Source organism: Lolium rigidum, chromosome 6 (genome assembly GCF_022539505.1).
Source record: "Lolium rigidum isolate FL_2022 chromosome 6, APGP_CSIRO_Lrig_0.1, whole genome shotgun sequence".
In the NCBI taxonomy this organism is placed as follows: domain Eukaryota; kingdom Viridiplantae; phylum Streptophyta; class Magnoliopsida; order Poales; family Poaceae; genus Lolium; species Lolium rigidum.
The window spans coordinates 113,075,335-113,093,580 of record NC_061513.1 but is presented as its reverse complement, the minus strand read 5'-3'; the positions used below and the strand labels follow the sequence as shown (position 1 = coordinate 113,093,580).

General features: G+C 43.6%; 1 protein-coding gene across 2 annotated transcripts in view; it reads left to right on the top strand.

The window, feature by feature from the left end:
- The first annotated feature begins 9,750 nt into the window (after window positions 1-9,750).
- Window positions 9,751-18,246, top strand: part of LOC124661116 (CBL-interacting protein kinase 19-like) — a 34,033-nt gene continuing 25,537 nt past the window's right edge. The window contains exons 1-2 of one of the 2 annotated variants that reach the window (XM_047198971.1): window positions 9,751-11,452; window positions 13,446-13,799. In XM_047198971.1, the coding sequence (XP_047054927.1) occupies window positions 9,909-11,444 (1,536 nt within the window). In that variant the 5' untranslated portion in view covers window positions 9,751-9,908 and the 3' untranslated portion in view covers window positions 11,445-11,452; window positions 13,446-13,799. Of the gene's footprint in view, window positions 11,453-13,445; window positions 13,800-18,246 lie in introns of those variants that run through there. The other variant, XM_047198972.1, reaches the window with a different exon arrangement.

Sequence of the window (18,246 nt, the reverse complement as noted above, 5' to 3'; positions counted from 1 at the left end):
CGTCTAGACGACGATGGTGGGTAAGTGGGTCCGGAAATCCTATACACCGACCAGGTCGGTGCCTACCAGGCACCGCACACCCTGGTCGGGTATTGGGCCTGGCCCATTTTCATCATCTTCTTTTTTTCGTTTTCTGTTTCTGTTTCTGTTTTTTCTTTTTTCTTTTTTCTGTTTTCTGTTTTCCTTTTCCGTTTTCTTTCTTTTCTGTTTATTTTTATTTTTGTTCAAAATCGAAAATTCAAATTTAAAAATTGTTTAAATTTGAAAAAGTTCAAATTTTGAAAAGTGTTCAAAACGAAAATTGTTCGAGAAAATTCAAATTCGAAAATTGTTCAAATAAAAAATTGTTCAATTTTTTTTTTGTTCAAATACGAAAATTGTTCAAATAAAAAATTTGTTTAAATAAAAAATTGTTCAAATTCGAAATTTGTTCATGTATAAAAAATAATAAATTTTAAATTTTTTGTTCAATTTTAAAATTTGTTCCAATTTAAAATTTGTTCCAATTTGAAAAATGTTCAAATTTTAAAAATATTTAAATTTCAGAAAAACTAAAATAATTTTTAAAATCGGGTCTAAAAAGAATCAGCTTTTAAAAAACGTAAAAAGAAAATTGAACAGAAAAAACAAAAAAGCAAAAGAAACCAAAAAAAGAAAGAGTGAGAATGTTGGGCCGGCCCAACAACCTGCCTGGGGGGTGTGCGGCGCCTGGTCCGCACCGACCAGGTCGGCGTACAGCACCCCCCAGTGGGTTGGCACAGTGTGACGGGCTAACGGCGCCAGGAGAGCTGGACAACGGGCCGACCCGGCACGAGTGCACGACACGGCCCAGGCCTCCACTTATATGAAACTGTGCCGGCATGGGGGCTTCGGATGGCGGCCCAGTTACAAATTGTCAGATGTTTCGCGGTAAAAAATGCGCGCGCCGTAAAAAAACCTCCAATTTGGCGCACCAGCGCGAACGTCCAGCGGACGCGCGAAAAAGAGACGCGCGCTATAAAACGCCACGCGGGCGCGCACCCAACCGTCTGGAAACTTCAGTTGCGCATGTGTCGCTCCGCCTCCGCCTCCCTCCTCTCACCGCTCTGCCTCCCGCGTCGTGTCCGCGTTGACGCTCCGTCTCCGACGACACCATGCCTCCGCGCCACCGCTTCGCCTCCGGCTACCGCGGCGTTCGCGCGCGGCCGAGCGGCCGCTTCGACGCCGAGATCCACTCCGGCGAGGAGCGCATCCGGCTCGGCACCTTCGACATGGCGCACGAGGCGGCGCCGTCACCTAGCGCCTCGGCCACTCCCGCCGCCAGATGAACTTCCACGATGTGTGGACGCGGGAGCAGGCAGAGATGCTCGCGTCGCATCGCCGGCCGTCACGCGCGAGCAGCAACGGCGCAACCGCGAGCTCGAGCAGCGGCTCCGCATATCGTGGAGCAGGACGAGCGCCTCCGCCTCGAGTGGGCGCGGCAGTTCCCGGAGGACGTCGCCGCGATGGAGACGTTCTACGCGCAGAAGGAGAAACAGAAGGCGGACCGCGAGAAGCGTCGGAGTCGGCAGCGTGGAAGGCGGAGAGGGCGGAGAAGGTGGCGAGGAGGGCGGAGGAGAAGAGAAACGGCGCCGGGCCGTCGACGATCATCCCCTCCTCCTCCTCCTCCTTCGAGTGGACAACTACTCCGGTGTCCGACACTACTCCGAGCAGCCACTCGTCGGACTTCGACTGGGACTCGGAGTAGATTTTAGGGTAGTTTAAATAAAATGTCGCTGTACCGTCGAACTTTTAATATATTTCGTAATTCCTGATTATTTTTTCGTGTTTTGTTTGATTTGTTTCGAACCAAAAATGATCAAACTAGCCGTTCGGCCGCGCCGCGCGCTGCATAATGGCGCGCCCGGCGGAGGACCACTTTTACCGCTCGAGCACGCACCGCAAAATACCGCATCCGACGGGGCAACTTTCAGCGCAGCGCGCGCTACCAGTTTACAGCGCGGCCGAAACGATTTTTAGCGCGCCGATTTTTAGTGCGGCTATTGGAGATGTTCTTATTGCCTTATAGGTGCTTGCTGCTACAGTAAAGACAACACAAATATTGAATGAACCACTAAAAGGTGATGCACTAGATATTGCTCTTCGGGCGGGATGGGCTCCCTCTAGGGTTGGGAATGTCAAAAGTTTAGTCTTTTTTTCTTTTGAACATGAAGAGTGGTCTTTTTTTGATAAAGAGTATATATTAATATCACGAAGATATTAATTACATCCAACCTCTGCAACAACGTATTGCCCTAGCGGCACTACAGATGCACACAACCCGAAAAGAAATAAGAATTGCAAAAAAGAAAAAGTCCCACTACAGCAATCTGTTCCTTGAAACAACGGCACTAACACCAACAAGACAACACCAGAAGTTCAGCTTCTCCAAAAGCGACGCCTCCAAGAAGGAAACAGTGCACCAGCGCCGTCGTCGCCCGGTCATAGATCTTAGGTTTTCACCCTGAAGAAAAATCCTCACTCTCAAAACAATGCCTTCAACAAGGACATTGCCAGGCACAACCAATTAAGGTCAGTCCTTAGATTTTCACCCTGAGAGGTAAGACTTTGAACTTCTCATGTGAAGTCGCCTCCACTTGCATACTGTTGCTTCAACTCATGAATCACCAAGCCAATTCCTCATCACATGAAAAGGGGTCTGGAAGGACCCCGATAGCTGTATTCATTTCATGGTCAGTGGAGTACAAATTACAGAAAAAAACCCTCTAAAATAAAGAAAATTACAACTCAACCCTAGGACAAGAACGGAAAAAAGCAATCCAGGTCAAATCATCATCTGGCTCCTTCTCCACCGATCTTTTGTCCACACATCCGATCGCAGTCAGAGCCGAAGGGCCTTCAAAATGGAACGATGGCATGGAGGTTTGAACATACCTTTGGCTAGCAGTTGAACAACATATCATGTGCACATGTTGCTTGTAAGAAGGGAGGGAGTAGCCGCCCTTCGGCCATGAAAGTCGACGACATCCATGTCGTTGAGGAATTACTCCCATCAAGGATGTGGAACGGCCGCCTCACCGGCCCAAAATCACAGCAAATCCTTGCAGTCACGCAGGAACTCAACAAAGCATCCACCCAATCTTCCCTTCAGGCCCCAGCGCCCTCTCGCTCGCTCCACCACCCGAAACCACAACCTTATTGAGGGAGACATCCATGCTCATCCTTGTCACTCCTATCTTTGGCCTCCAGGGCATCGAAACGAGAGAGAGAGAGAGAGAGAGAGAGAGAGAGAGAGAGAGAGAGAGAGAGAGAGAGAGAGAGAGAGAGAGAGAGAGAGAGAGAGAGAGAGGCCCTATCCCACACTAGATCTGGCCAAAATCTGGTGCACAGCTCCAGAACTACACATGGGAGACAACCGGCATAACGCCAAACCTTGATCTAGACCTAGACTAATACTACAGAGGGAAGGGACCCTCGCCCTACTCGCCACCGGCCACCATCGGAGAGGACAGGGGAGGGGCCAGCTGGCCCTTGACCTGGAGCACAAGGAGAGACGGAGGTGGTGAGAGCGGTGGGAGAAAGTCCGTCCGCTCTCGGGGTATGGGTATGGTCATGGGTATGGAAAAGTTTAGTCTAAAACTTTCAACACACAAGATATAATCCAAGATCTAAATCATCGAGAACATAAGGTTCCATTCATTTGATAGGTGAGAACCTCTATTTATATGCCCCATGAGAAACCAATACTTAGTTCTACTTGTAGCTATACGGTTCTAGAGAATACCGTTTAAAATTAGGAAAGCAAACACAAACAACATGGTTACAATTCACACTAGAACACTCTAAAAAAAAACACTAAAACACATATGACTAAAGAGCCAAATTATCTAGAATGTAGTAGAAGTGTATAGAAGCTAGTGTTGGATTTTATTTCTATTTGATTCTCACTACCATCCCTTGTTAGGTTGCACACATCTCGATCGTCGATTTTTTCGGTGACCTTTTTTCCGTCGATCGTCCCTATATTTTGGTCAGATTTCCAAATTCTATAGCCACTTTAAATATGTGCACTCTAGATATGGAGAAGTCGATAGTAGGTAATGAAATCGCTTCTCATTTTTCAATAAAAAGGAAAATTCGACGGAGCTAATTTTTTCTAGCGCATCTAGGTTTCCAGCACTCGTGTCCATAACCTTTCTATGAATCGAGAAGCTTCCGAGCCTATTTCTGGTCACGGTTACCTAAAGCAATCGATGACAATCATAGCAAGGTAGTGTTTCATGGCATGTAACTTGAATCGAGGAGGAAATATATGGTTGCAACAGACTAGCTTTTGTAGCTAGTCGGCAGCTTAAGTTTTGCTTAATTTTCAACCAATCAAACGTGACGTGAGTTGTTGCTAAAACAAGCCATCGAAAACGTCCTCGATCGGTGAAATACACGATTTACCTATAGTGCTGCAGGATATTTTTGCACCCTAAATTCGTCCACCCCGCTGGTCACTGTCTTTAGCTTTACGGGCAGGTCAATTTCGTAGCGGGAAAAAACCTGCATAAAATTCCGAATTCGTGCTTGTCCCATTGCACAAGGCAAAGGTGCGATGGTGACGCGTGTGCTCTAGATAGATGCGTGGTTAGATTCCGTTCAATTCGCTTTCATCCGCCTGTTGTGGCGTCCATCCATTTTTTGCCTTGCGTATCTATCGGAGCCTCGAAAGGTTGGTCGATTCGTCTCCCTGTATAGCATTAGCAATTTAGCATCCGAGCCTAGAGAATTCAGTGGAATCACGTAGTATAGGTGAAGTGGGAATTTGGAATCAAATATGAATGATTTTAACCCGTTCGCGCCCATCTCCAGCAACGGCATAATATAAATTGATCTATTTTGATCTGTTTGGGTCATGTCACATACATAAAATAGGCCCTGGCACTCTAGCATCACTTGTATGCTTGGGTCAGGCAGGGGCAGCCCAGTGGGTGCCACGGGTTATGGCGCCAACACATGTGTTGCGGGTTCTGGCGCCATTGTGGGGGTGTCGTGCGTCTAATGACTCGATGGGGTGAGCGTTGACATGACACGCCTTTCACGCGATAGCGCGGATTCCCACAAGACCCTCCTACTTGGGAGAGCTTGTCGAGCTTGCTCTAGGCGATGGCCATCTAGAGGGCCTTGTCTGGCCACCAACGTGATCGTAGCTCAAGTACTTGATGTCGCCCAGGTAACCGGCTCGGCGATGCGGGTTGAATTCCATGCCCCGAACATTTCTGAGTCAAGCGTGAACGTCGAATCCCCCCTCCCCGGCCACAACGGCGCCGTTCGTTAGCACCGGTGTGTTGAACACATATGTTGCTAGCGGGCCTGAGGCTACAAAGGGAGGTCACACGAGTGATCCGCGACACGTCCACGGGCTGCAAATGGGTCGCCGCGGACATGTTGATCCTATTGCATGGAGCTACCGGGCTGATTTTTGTTGTCCTCTACAGACCAATCACGCCATCAGATGGAGATCAGCGAGAAGGACGATTTGCCAGTAGGTCCTACGTCACCGTGTTTGTCTTGCACCTTTGGACTTGTAGTGGAAACACGTCGACGACACCGTGAAGTTGAGTCATGACGCTGGCTGGAGTTACCGGCACGCCAGGGAGTGAGCTGTGAGCCGCACGCTGAGCTTCACGCGCGTTTCCGTTGCTTGCATCGCCGCTACGGTTCGGAGTTCGGCAAGGCAGACGTACTTGTGGCCCACGCGAGCGCACGGCGTCGGGGCGGTTCGGCTCACGCGGCCGAATCCGCGCCGTCCGGCCGGCCGGGGCGGCGGACACGCCAGCGCCGCCAGGTTTACCGGCGCGACGCCGATCGACGCGATGGGCCAGTTTTGTTTAAGGTAGGCAGGTGCAGAGGTTGCGGTGGACAGGCATGCGGCGCGCGACCGTCACGCCGCACCAGCCGACATGGCGCTCGGGAAAGCTGCACCTGTCCTCGCGGCGCCAGCGCGACCCACTGCGGTTCCTCCACGTCGCCTCAAACAAATCGCCTCGCGTGTTCTCTGGTTCAAACCCGCCATCTTGGAAAGTGAAGGACCACTGCGCAGCACTTTCTTTCCATGATTAAGAAAGAGAGATCTTTTGCATTATTTGTCCTGAGAGATGTTGAAACTAGTAGTGTACAATAATAATATTTTTTACGTTTTTTAAGGAAGAATGAACGGACGAGGAGACCTGAATGGGTGGGCCTGGAGAAGCTGAGACCGTGACTGACAGTACGGGGTACTGCTCGGAGAATATGATTTATCACGTACGTAGTATATATATTGCTTTCTTTTCTCGAGTACCACATACGCCCTTCGGTGATCACATATTTACGCGAAGGTATACCCTCAACGCAACATGTTAGTATGTTACCGGCTTTGTTCAGTGAACTTCTTCTTGGACAAACAATTAATAATAATAGTGCTACGTATGGGAAGGTCTGTCGATCGCGTGGTTATATGAACCTTTCTTGACAACGGTGTAAAGTAGGAGAGCGATATATTCTCATGTAAACAGCATTATAGCGTAGTGGCATCCAAACAAGGAGTACAGCCCAAAGAGGAAAAAGATAGATGTGGCAGGTTTAAGTGGACATATTGAATGAAACATATGGGGCACATGACCGGTGTGCAACTATAAGAAATGATGCTTTATTTTTTTAACTACTTACCTCCTATGTAAATGTAGATTTTTTCATGTTTTCCCGATCAATTATTTGCATGTTTAACCATACGTAAGAATTTTTTTGTAGCATCAACAACATCCGTTTCACATTGCCTACATTATCATGAAATATTTTTCTTAACATTTTTTTTAGATTCACATGGAGACACCTCCTCGGTTCCATTTATAGCATAAACGAAACCACTGTTCAGAACATTCAGAATTCAAACTAAAACGAGCAAAGCCGCAGCTAGAACCAAGTCTTAAAGCTAGATCCTACCACCCACATCACGGGCACCGTAACACTGAACCAAAGCCACAGCTCAGCGCCACAAAAGCACGCCGTCACCTAGCCAAACTATCAAAAAACCACCACAGACATTACATTACACCAAAACACTAAACTGTTCTTTTCCAGACTTCAGAGAGGCAGCTAACCCAGCACGACATGGATCGAAGAGTCTTCCTCTGGGTGTTTCTTTCAGGTAAGCCATGGAAACCCTTCCACCATGTGCGAGCTTCGAAGCACGAGCCCAAGAGGAGATCCAGTCGAAATTGGTGTACTTCAGCTTGACATCAGTGCCAATCCACCTCCTTCCAGATTTGATCCTTGAAAGGAACTTTCCAGTTTTCTGAGATATGATAGAATCAACCTCCACACCTGTTTCATATCCATCCATGTCAATCTATTAAAAATTATACTATTTCTAGAGTTCCAAATCCCCCACAAGGCAGCAGAGGAAATGAAATTAAATTGTAAGAATGTTTTATTACATAACCATCTACTAGTCACATCTACAAATTTATCAATCCTACACTTAAAACAATTTTCTACTAAAAGCCAGACACTTCTAGCAACTATGCATTCAAAGAATAGGTGATGCACTTTCAAAATCCTTGCAAAAAGAGCACTCTAGAGGTTTGGTAATCCCTCTATGTCTCAGATTATCTCTAGTTATAATTTTGTTTTGGGAAAACAACCAAAGGAACACCTGAACTCTAGGAGAAATTTTGAGGTTCCAAACAGCAGGTAAATAAACTGAAGTTATACCTCTAAAATTAACTAAAGCATACATAGATTTTGAGAAATACACTCCATTTATTTCATAGGACCAGATAAGCTGGTCATCTTCATCCACTAGGTTAATAGTATTAGCAATAGCAACTAACTCTTACCACTGCAACATCATTTCATCAGAGAAAGCTCTTCTAAAATCACATCCCAAATTAGTTCCATCCCAAACCTCCCAAACAGTTTTAGTTTGTTGGTTAGAGACGAAGTAAATATCCCAAAACTGTGTAGCTAAATTAGTGTTACCAAACCAGATATCTTAACATATTTTTTTATGGAGCTACAAGCATGTTTTTACCCAAATTGGTGGCTAGAGTTTCACACTGAAAACATTGTCAATATGGTCAAACACCGACTCTTGTATTAATTAAATCACTAAAATCATATTCTTGTACTAGAGTAGCTAGCAATACAAAGTGTAACTACAAAACCCTCTAGAAAACAAGAAAATAACTTGGTTTACTGGATAACCCTCTTTTCTTCCCAATGGCGAGCCGGTCATTGTATGCATTACTTTTATTGGATGTTGTGTGTTCATTAATCTACACCATTTTCTCCATGAAACTTGAATCACATTATAACAATTGTGAGAGGTAAACTAGTTAAGGAAGAATGAACGGTGTGGGTCGGAGAAGCTGAGACCGTGACTAAGTATGGGGTACCGCCGGGGGAACAATTTATTAGCATATACAGTGTATGCTCTTTTTTCTCGATAACACATTAGCCCTCTCGGGAGACACACGTTTTATGTGAAGGTATACTCAACGCAACATGTTGCCGTCTTGATCGATGACCTTCTTTGGGACAAATAACTATACTAGTGCTAGGTATGGGGTCGAATGGTTATGTGAACTTGCTTGCGAACAACATAAAGTGGGAAAGCGATATTTTCTTTTCTTGTAAACAACATTACAGCTAGTGGCATCCAACCAAAGAGTGGAACCCCTTAAGGAAAAAAGATTGATGTGGGAGGGGTTTAAGTGGTCATATTCAATACAAAAGATGGGACATATGAATGGTGCACAAGTATACAAAAATGGTGCAACATTTTAGGCTACTAATGCAATTCATTATTAAAATAGTTACCCCTATATAGAATGTAGATCTCTTCGCATTTTCCTGCCAGATATTTGTATGTTTAACCATATATGTGAGAAACTTAGTAGCATCAAGAACATCATTTGACATTACCTAAATTACCTTTACTTTTTTTACGGAGCAACACATTTTCACCGGAATTGGTGGCCAGATCGAGTACCATATCGAAAACCTTGTCAATGTGGTAAAAAAACCTATATTAAATTAGTGGAGGCACACTCTTCTATTAGGGTAGCTAGTGATACAAAGTGCGATTATAAAACCCTCTAGAAAACACGAAAAGAACTTGGTTACTCGTAACCCTCTTTTCTCCCGATGACGAGTCGGTAATTGTATGCATATAACTTTATTTGCACGTTGCTCGTTTAGTATTTGTAGCATTTTCTACAAAAAAAATTGAGCAACATTATAACAATTGTAAGGGTTAATGTTGAAATAAAGGTTTTGATGTTTCTAAATACTTGTATTTACCACAAATCTCATGTTTGATACTAGTAGAAGCTAGGCAACAAAGTTTACAACCGATCGGTATGCTGCCAATTTGCTCTACACATATGAACGGCGAATGTTTCTCGCGAAATAAAAAGTGATGCTTGTATAATACACTACTTTATTATTATGTACAGCTGTTATCGTTGTTCCTATTGTGGGCAACGGTTATGCACTAGAAGCATTGCGCGCATTTACGCAAAAATCCTCGAATTAGGGCACAAAAGGTGCACAAAGGAAAGGAGAGACTCCAGCAGCAGGAATTGGGTAAAACAAAAGAAACCCATCCCAAACAATACAAGCAAACGGCGAGGGGCACGAAGCCATATAACCACCGGGAAAAATACAAACAAGGAGATGTGAAAAATATCTGGCCTCCAAAAGCAAAGAGTCCCAGCCCAACCATATGCTCGACGGGCCAGCCATAGAACCCCTGCGCCGCGCCGTAGGTGGAGAGGAAAGCAAACAACAACAAAGAAGCGAGCTTTCGCGGAGCCGTTAAGCTGCCTGCCTGCACCTCCTCCGTCCGAGGCCGGCTGCTCCACCTAATCCCCTCCGCTTTGCCCATCCACCACCCCTCGATGGCGGCCGTCAAGCCGCCGCCGCCCGACCAGTCCCCGCAGCCCGCGCGCCTGCCGTCCCCCTCCCCCTCCGCGGCCAAGCGCGGCGCCACCGGCTCCCGCGGGCTGCTCATGGGGCGCTACGAGCTGGGCCGCGTCCTCGGCCACGGCACCTTCGCCAAGGTCTACCACGCGCGCCACCTGCAGACGGGCGAGAGCGTCGCCATCAAGGTGCTCGACCGGGAGAAGGCGGTGCGGAGCGGCCTCGTCTCGCACATCAAGCGCGAGATCGCCGTGCTCCGCCGCGTGCGCCACCCAAACATCGTGCACCTCTTCGAGGTCATGGCCACCAAGACCAAGATCTACTTCGTCATGGAGCTCGTCCGCGGCGGCGAGCTCTTCTCCCGCGTCTCCAAGGGCCGCCTCAAGGAGGACACCGCGCGCCGCTACTTCCAGCACCTCGTCTCCGCCGTCGGATTCTGCCACGCCCGCGGCGTCTTCCACCGCGACCTCAAGCCCGAGAACCTCCTCGTCGACGAGGCCGGCAATCTCAAGGTATCAGACTTTGGGCTCTCCGCTGTCGCCGAGCCGTTCCAGCCCGACGGCCTCCTGCACACCTTCTGCGGCACGCCCGCCTATGTCGCCCCCGAGGTGCTCGCCCGCAAGGGGTACGAGGGGGCCAAGGCCGACATATGGTCCTGCGGCGTCATCCTCTTTGTCCTCATGGCCGGGTACCTCCCTTTCCATGACCAGAACCTCATGGCCATGTACCGGAAGATTTACAAGGGAGAGTTCCGCTGCCCAAGGTGGTTCTCCAAGGACCTCACCAGCTTGATCATGCGTTTCCTTGACACTAACCCCAGCACCAGGATCACCTTGCCAGAGGTCATGGAGAGCCGGTGGTTCAAGAAAGGTTTCCGGCCCGTCAAGTTCTATATCGAGGATGACCAGCTCTACAACGTGATCGATGCCGAGAATGATATGCTGGACCTGGGGCTCACTGACCCTATTCCTCAACAGTTGCCGCCTCCACCGCCTCCGCAGGAGGTCGACGCCGATGATTCCGGTTCGGAGTCGGATTCATCGGTTGTGTCCTGCCCTGCCACTTCCTCATTCGAGGAGCGGCGCCAGAGGCTCCCTGGGCCACTCCCACGCCCCGCAAGCCTTAATGCGTTTGATATCATATCATTCTCAAGGGGATTCAACTTGTCGGGGCTGTTCGAGGAAAAGGGGGACGAGGTGAGATTCATCTCCAGCGAGCCTATGTCGGAGATTATAACTAAATTGGAGGAGATCGCTAACGTCAAGAGCTTCGCGGTGCGGAAGAAGGATTGGCGGGTGAGCCTAGAGGGTACAAGGGAAGGAGTTAAGGGGCCACTAACAATTGGCGCCGAGATTTTCGAGCTCACCCCCTCCCTTGTAGTGGTAGAGGTCAAAAAGAAGGCGGGTGATAAGGAAGAGTATGATGATTTCTGTAACAAGGAACTGAAGCCAGGAATGCAACATCTTGTCCACCAGATGGTTCCAACTCCAATTACACCTACCATTTCCCAGTAGGCAGAAAGGTAATACTTTTTTCTGCCCTTTTTCTTTTGTGTTGGTGGTAAATATGGAATAATAGAAGTTGTTTTCATAAACATGACCTCTTGATAGAATATGGTATTATTTGATGCTTTGGGTCTTGTAATTTCACATAAAAGATGTCCAATCGTTACATAGTTTACGGATCGTAAAATCACACACTCCAGTGATTCTATTAAACTATCTTTGCTCATACTAATTTAATCAATATATGGTTATATTGCTAACAATAGTATTTGGAATATTTTAACTTACAAACATTATGTACGTTGATCGACTCACCCTGTCCTTTGAGAACTGTCAAAATTGAAACCTCTGCTACTGAAAATGAGATCTGAGATTTTTATCGATTTACTGCTGCAGAAGTTTAACCACTTGCTGAAAAGAAAGTGAAATTTGTTCTTCATTGCCCTAATTAACCTAGTTTGTGGCTGTTAAACTGTTAAAGATTTTTTCTTGTGTTTCATAATCACTAGATTTTTTCCCAAGATAGACGTCTCTCTCGGGAGGCAGTAGCTCCATATTTGAGAATAACAGAATTTCCCAGTTAATTAAGGAAAAACTGGGCGAAACATATGCTGCTGATAACTTGTCAAATATAGAAATGAGACATCAGTGTCACAGAACAGTTGTCTTTTCTTTTCCCAATGCTTTTGCAAGCAATTTCCACGGATGGATATTTTAATTCACATATAGTAGAGTGGAAATCTGAAGGGACGCTTGACTAGTACTGGAAAGTGTAGAAACACCTTCATTTTCTCCTAGCAGTGCTTTACGTGGTTTTGTGCATGGTACTCTCAAGTGGGAAGGGTTGGAACCGCACTTCATTAGTTTGGTGCTAATAGCATAGGTTTGTGCGGTGCGGTGTGGCATAATAACTGTCTGCTCTTACAGAGGGCTAGCGCACGTATCTAATCAGTTTGGTGCAAAGATAAAACTAATAAGAATAATAATACATCATAGTTACTGGAATAGCTACTAAATGTAGTCAGCTATGATTCACACAATGAGATGTTTTAGTTTTTGTTCTACCCAGTTTATTTTAACTACTTCAGTTAGTTTGTTAATTGATGCACATTTAGTTGTGCAACTAAGTTTTGGCCTTCGTTTAGGTTCCTGGTTTTATGCTCTCTTTGTTTTGGAAAATATTGTTCTCACTAGGATTATTTTGTTATTGATCCATCTTCTGCTTGTATCTAATGATAACCTATAATATGATGGATCCTTATTGGCCACTTAATCCGATGCACACATTGGGCACAATTATGTGCAAATACATGGAGCACATTTCTAGTTACTTGGTAGACCTATCTTACATAAGTTCAGTTCTATAGCTTTACTCGAGTAGTCACTGCTTCATTGGATCCAGCTTGGTGATCAAAATTTATTCTATGGCTTTTACTCGAGTAGAATTTAGAATGCCGTGTGTATTTCCATAAGTTATGCCTTTTATTGACTTGAAGCTAATGATGGTTTGTTCCTCTCTTAGGCAAGCTACATGTTCCTATTGTTCCTATTCTCCGATTCTGAATTGGACCAGGTTGTAATGAGCCAAAAATACTTTGCTAAGATTCCTGCAAGATCTGTTATTGTTCTTGTCCAAAATTTTGATAGGGTAGGTTTAGTATATTCTGTAGCTTTATAGGGGCATACCCTACCAAAATTTTGGTAGACAGATTTTTGGTTTTGCTTGCCCATTGTTTGGTGAATGTTGGCAAGAAAAACAAACTAGAGTTGGCAAGGTGGTATGGGCATCCAAAAATTTGGCAACCATCTGAACTATTACCAAAAATTAGGTAGGTTGATTTTGAACACTAACCAAACATTATGTATCATTAAGCCACATAGGAAGAGGAGTTTCTGTTGGAGTAGGTGAAGCTTACATAAGTGTTTGATGATGTGGTTATAACCTCTCTTAAGCGCATTGCACTAGACTGTACTACTGGACTCATTTGACCATTTCTTTGCTTCATGCAGGCTTTCGAAGTTACCGGCGTCATTGCCCCTGGAGCTAACCGGGATAGGAGCAAAGCCTCCAAGCGGCGAGAGCTAGAAGCAGGAGTTGAGTGCAACTGACAGGAGGATCTCTTGTAGTGGGACTGAAAACCTGACCAGTTTGGGCACTGATGATGAGCGTGGTTAACTCACAAGAGAGTTCGTTTCTGGAGAGCATAATGTTGTTCCGAGATGGAGCTAGATTGTGGCTGTATATACTATGGTTGGTGTTGGCTTAGCTGCTAAATGGCTCAAGTTAATTAGCTGGTTGTGTACTCCTACTGCTGAAAACCAGCAGGATCGAATAATTTTGGGTAATCGTTTAAGCTGATTGACAATAAGTTGGGTGCAACATGCAACCTTGGGCTCCAGGCACATGCTGCTGGGTCGATTAGCTTCCGAATCTTTCAGTTTTGTGATCCACATAATTGCATGCAGAAGTCAAGATTTGTGCAGCGCCGCTGGGACGATTGCTCGGACCAGTCTGTCCCAGGCTCCCAGCGCGAGGTGTCGTCCCAGAGGGCACCTGAGCGAGAGAGCACCCCAACGAGCATTTCCATAGACGATGATGATGGATGGCCTACCTGGGAGTCGGCATGCGTGGGCAACCGGGGCCGGCTTTTGGCCACGAAAGCGCCGTGTGCGGCAGAGCGCGGCTCGGAGTTGGGTGACCGGGGCCCTGGTCGCGCATCGACTGAGATAAAGATTGCATTATGAATACATTGTGTCCCCATCATATCTGCGACTGTGTTCTTTTCCCTGGATCCGACGACGAACGCCGATAGTGATTGATGGAGACGATAGATATCGATCGTAGAAACACGATTGGAAAACATACTAAGCAGTTGAAAAATACAGCTGGGACAGCGTGATAATTTCGAGTGAAGAGTAAGGACCGTTCAGTTCGAAGCTGAGTGCTCAGTAAACAAGAGAAAATCATTATTGATTTATTTTTCTGAGAAGAGAAGATGGAGTTCAACCATGTTTTCACCGATGAGAATAACTGTTCCGCCCTCTGCATCCAATCAAATAAAAAGGCGAATATTTCTACAATCCAAAATTCAAGAAAGTTGTAGGTCGAATCGTCCGTTTCACATTCCACCTGGCCTAGCGCCACAATCTTCTTCTGGTTCCGTAACTGATTAACTGAATTCCAATACAAAGAAAATCCATGTTTACAAGAAATTAGCAAATACTCGTCACTTCATATATAACTCAAATCCTAATGGCTATAGTTACCTAAGTTTTAGAATGCCTTGTTTAAGAGACTCGGTATTTTTGGTTTTGTTTTGATTGGAATTTCGTTATGGAATACCGTTCTGGACTTAATTAACAATTTGAATTTCCCCTTCTTTTTATCAACCCGTCTTATATGGAGACATGCTTATGGACCATATATTTATATATGAAGTATACTTGATACAAAAATATTTATAACTAGATTTAAACGGCAACCTTTCCATATATTCTATATTATTAAAACATTTCTTGTTACTCGAAAAAGAAGATGAATAAAATTAGTAGATTTAAAAAGAGAGCTTATTCTTAAGTAAATAAATTGGGAGATACTTCTCTTGAGTGTCCCTGATCTGTTTTGTATCTTACATACACAAACTATCAATTCTTGTAAGATTTTCTTATGTATTACTCAAAAGATCCAATAGTTTATGTATGTTGGACCTGTTGAGACAATTATATGTTCTAGAAGGAAACTCTAATTGACCAATAGAAATACTATTCAATTTTCTACATCTAGATTTAATTTCATACTTTTTGATACTTTAAATGTTGTTTTCAATTTTTCAAAAGACGAGCTGCATGTAGCCTGAGCTACAATTGTGGTTTCTGTGCAATGCTTTTATTTCTCATATACTTGCTACTTCTAGGTATAGTTGATTTTTCTTAAGGGCGGATAAGATTTTGTGGAGTCTGGATTCATTTGGGGGCGGCTAGGCCTAGGTTGACCCAGAGTTAGTTTAACTCACGGTTGACAAACTTCTGGTAGAAAGATTTTTGGTTTTGCTTGCCCATTGTTTGGCGAATGTTGGCAAGAAAAACAAACTAGAGTTGCGATGGTGGTATGGGCATCCAAAATTTTGGCAACCATCCGAACTAGTATTACCAAAATTTTGTCCATGGCCAAACATTAGGTACGATTGATTTTGAGCACCAACCAAACACACCCTTAGCATCCGAACATGTTTGATTGTTCACGGGAGGGTTTAGCAAAATCAGCACACTTTAATTTGCCATGCAGGACAATGGAAATATACTTTATGGTACTCCCTCCGTTCTTTTTTAATTGACTCAAATTTAGTACAATTTTGTACTAAATCCGAGTCAATTAAAAAGGAACGGAGGGAGTATGTGCTTATGTAGCTAGTGGGATATTTGAACTAGGCATTTTTAAGTAAGAAAAAGGTATACATGACAATTGTGATTACGAAGAGATGAAAAATTACAATTGCACAAAGAAAACCAAAATTGCACATATATAGTAATTACAAATCCATGTGCAATTATGCTTCTATGAATAGAAAATATGCATAGATTTAAATTGAATGTTAATGATACATTCAACTTACACACATATATGCAGTTGCACACATATGTGCAAACCTTCATACAAAAAAGGCAGTGGGTCCGAATTGCACACATATGCGCAATCGCGTGTAAAAAAAACATTAGTTTTCAAATTACACATATATGCAATTGCACACTATAAAAAAAACATGGCAACTAAAGTTACAAAAAATATGAAAAATGCAATTACATGTTATTGTGCAATTGCACACAACTATTCGCTCATCTCCCACTGCTAATGAGTACACTCTTCCGAGCCCAACACGGTATAGGGGAAAAAAAGCTAAGAAATCTAGCTAAAAGGGGACCAAAACAAAGAAAAAAAGAAAGAAGGCCTAAAAGCCAGAACGCGAAAGCTCAGTATCATTTGCATAGCTAATGGTGGGCTAATATTGCACTAACTAATCCAGGCCTAATCTAGCACTAATTGTGAACCAAACGCTACACTAATTCTCGGTCACATGAGAAATAGCAAAAACTTATTTTACGTGATTTCAATGGTGTTAAGTTTTAGTAAATTTGTACCATGCATACTTATAATATTTTGAAATAAATGGAGGGTCGTCTCTTGGCAACATCATGTGACACACACATACAAATGTATTTATGTGTACATCCATACAATTCATTCATAAAAATAAATATATCCAAAACATCAATGTTAAAAATAGCTCACATGAGGCAACAAAATACAACTATATGGCAAACATTGACAAAGATATCCGACACGGCCGGTGTAACTGCATACTACCATGCTTTCACTAATTGTTCTTTTATGCAAGATCATTAAAGTGAAAACATATGTACAAATGTATTTTTTATTTATTAAAGTAAGCTTTTACTGTGTTAGTAAACTAGGTCAACTGCATGTGTAAATACACAACGAGAAGCACACATATTATTAATTGGTTCATAAAGTACAAATAATTTTATTTGATATTCAAAAAATATATTTTGTCAAGTTGGTGAACTAGGGAAACTGCCAGCACTATTACACGTGGAGCTGCAGGTGGCATATGCACTGTGCGACACACACACATTGACAAATAATGCTTTTATTGAAGTATATTTCCATGAATCCATGCTAAATAAATTAAATCGATCACAAATGTCAACAAGTTAAATACAACTCAGGGATAGCATTATTGGAGATATCCAACGCCGTCACCGTCAGCACAATGTTATGCCAGCCTTACAACTAGTACAACCACATAAGTGGAACTATAAATATAAAAAATACCCCAACAAACAAGTATTTCACAAAGGGCTCAACGATTAGGTTGCTAGATCAATCTAGTCGAGAGTAGATCAGGGGTTTCTATAAATATACATAACAAACATATATATAAATGTAGAATTTCTTTATTTGTTAAATATTTTATTTTCTCATGTTAGTAAACTAGGTCAATTTTACGTGAGAACTGACCCACAAAAATCTAATTAATTGTTCATAAAGCATGTATAATTTTCTTTGACTCTCTATTTATTTTGTCAAAAGTTGGTGAATTAGGTCAATTTCCAACGCAATGATCATGGATATGCAATTGGTATATGCATCTTGTGCTACACACATACAAATTTTATTGAAACGTACTTTCATAAAATTTCCATTATAAAATCATCTATAATGTTAACACAATACGATTGTGGCCATCTCTAACTGGGATATCCAACAACCATGCAAGTGAAATTATAATGTAGAAAGAATACCCCACAATCATGCAAGTGAAATTATAATGTACTACTATAAAGAATACCCCACATAGGACACTTTCACTAAGGGTTCATTGATTATGCATCATCTTTCTATAAAAATAATAGAGTGAAGTACATGTAGTTTTTTCTTTGTTTGATAAACTATGTTATTTTTTCTGGTTAGTAAACTACACTTACGCAGTCACACATGGAGCCACAGATATAATATTAATTGATTCACAAAGTATATATAATTTTATTTTAATATCGAAGCGTATTTATCTAGATTAGTTACACTACAAGAAAAGTTCTGATAGACAACGTCTCAAAATCGTCCGCTAAGGGGTATTTTCCTACAAGAAAAGTTCTATAGACAACGTCTCAAATCGTCCGCTAAGGGGTATTTTTCGAAGCCGTTCCAGGCCTAACCTACGATATGGGCTCCGTTGTGGAAATCGCGCTCAGCAAAGTCCTACGACGATTTTTTCGTCCGTCGCGCTGGGCG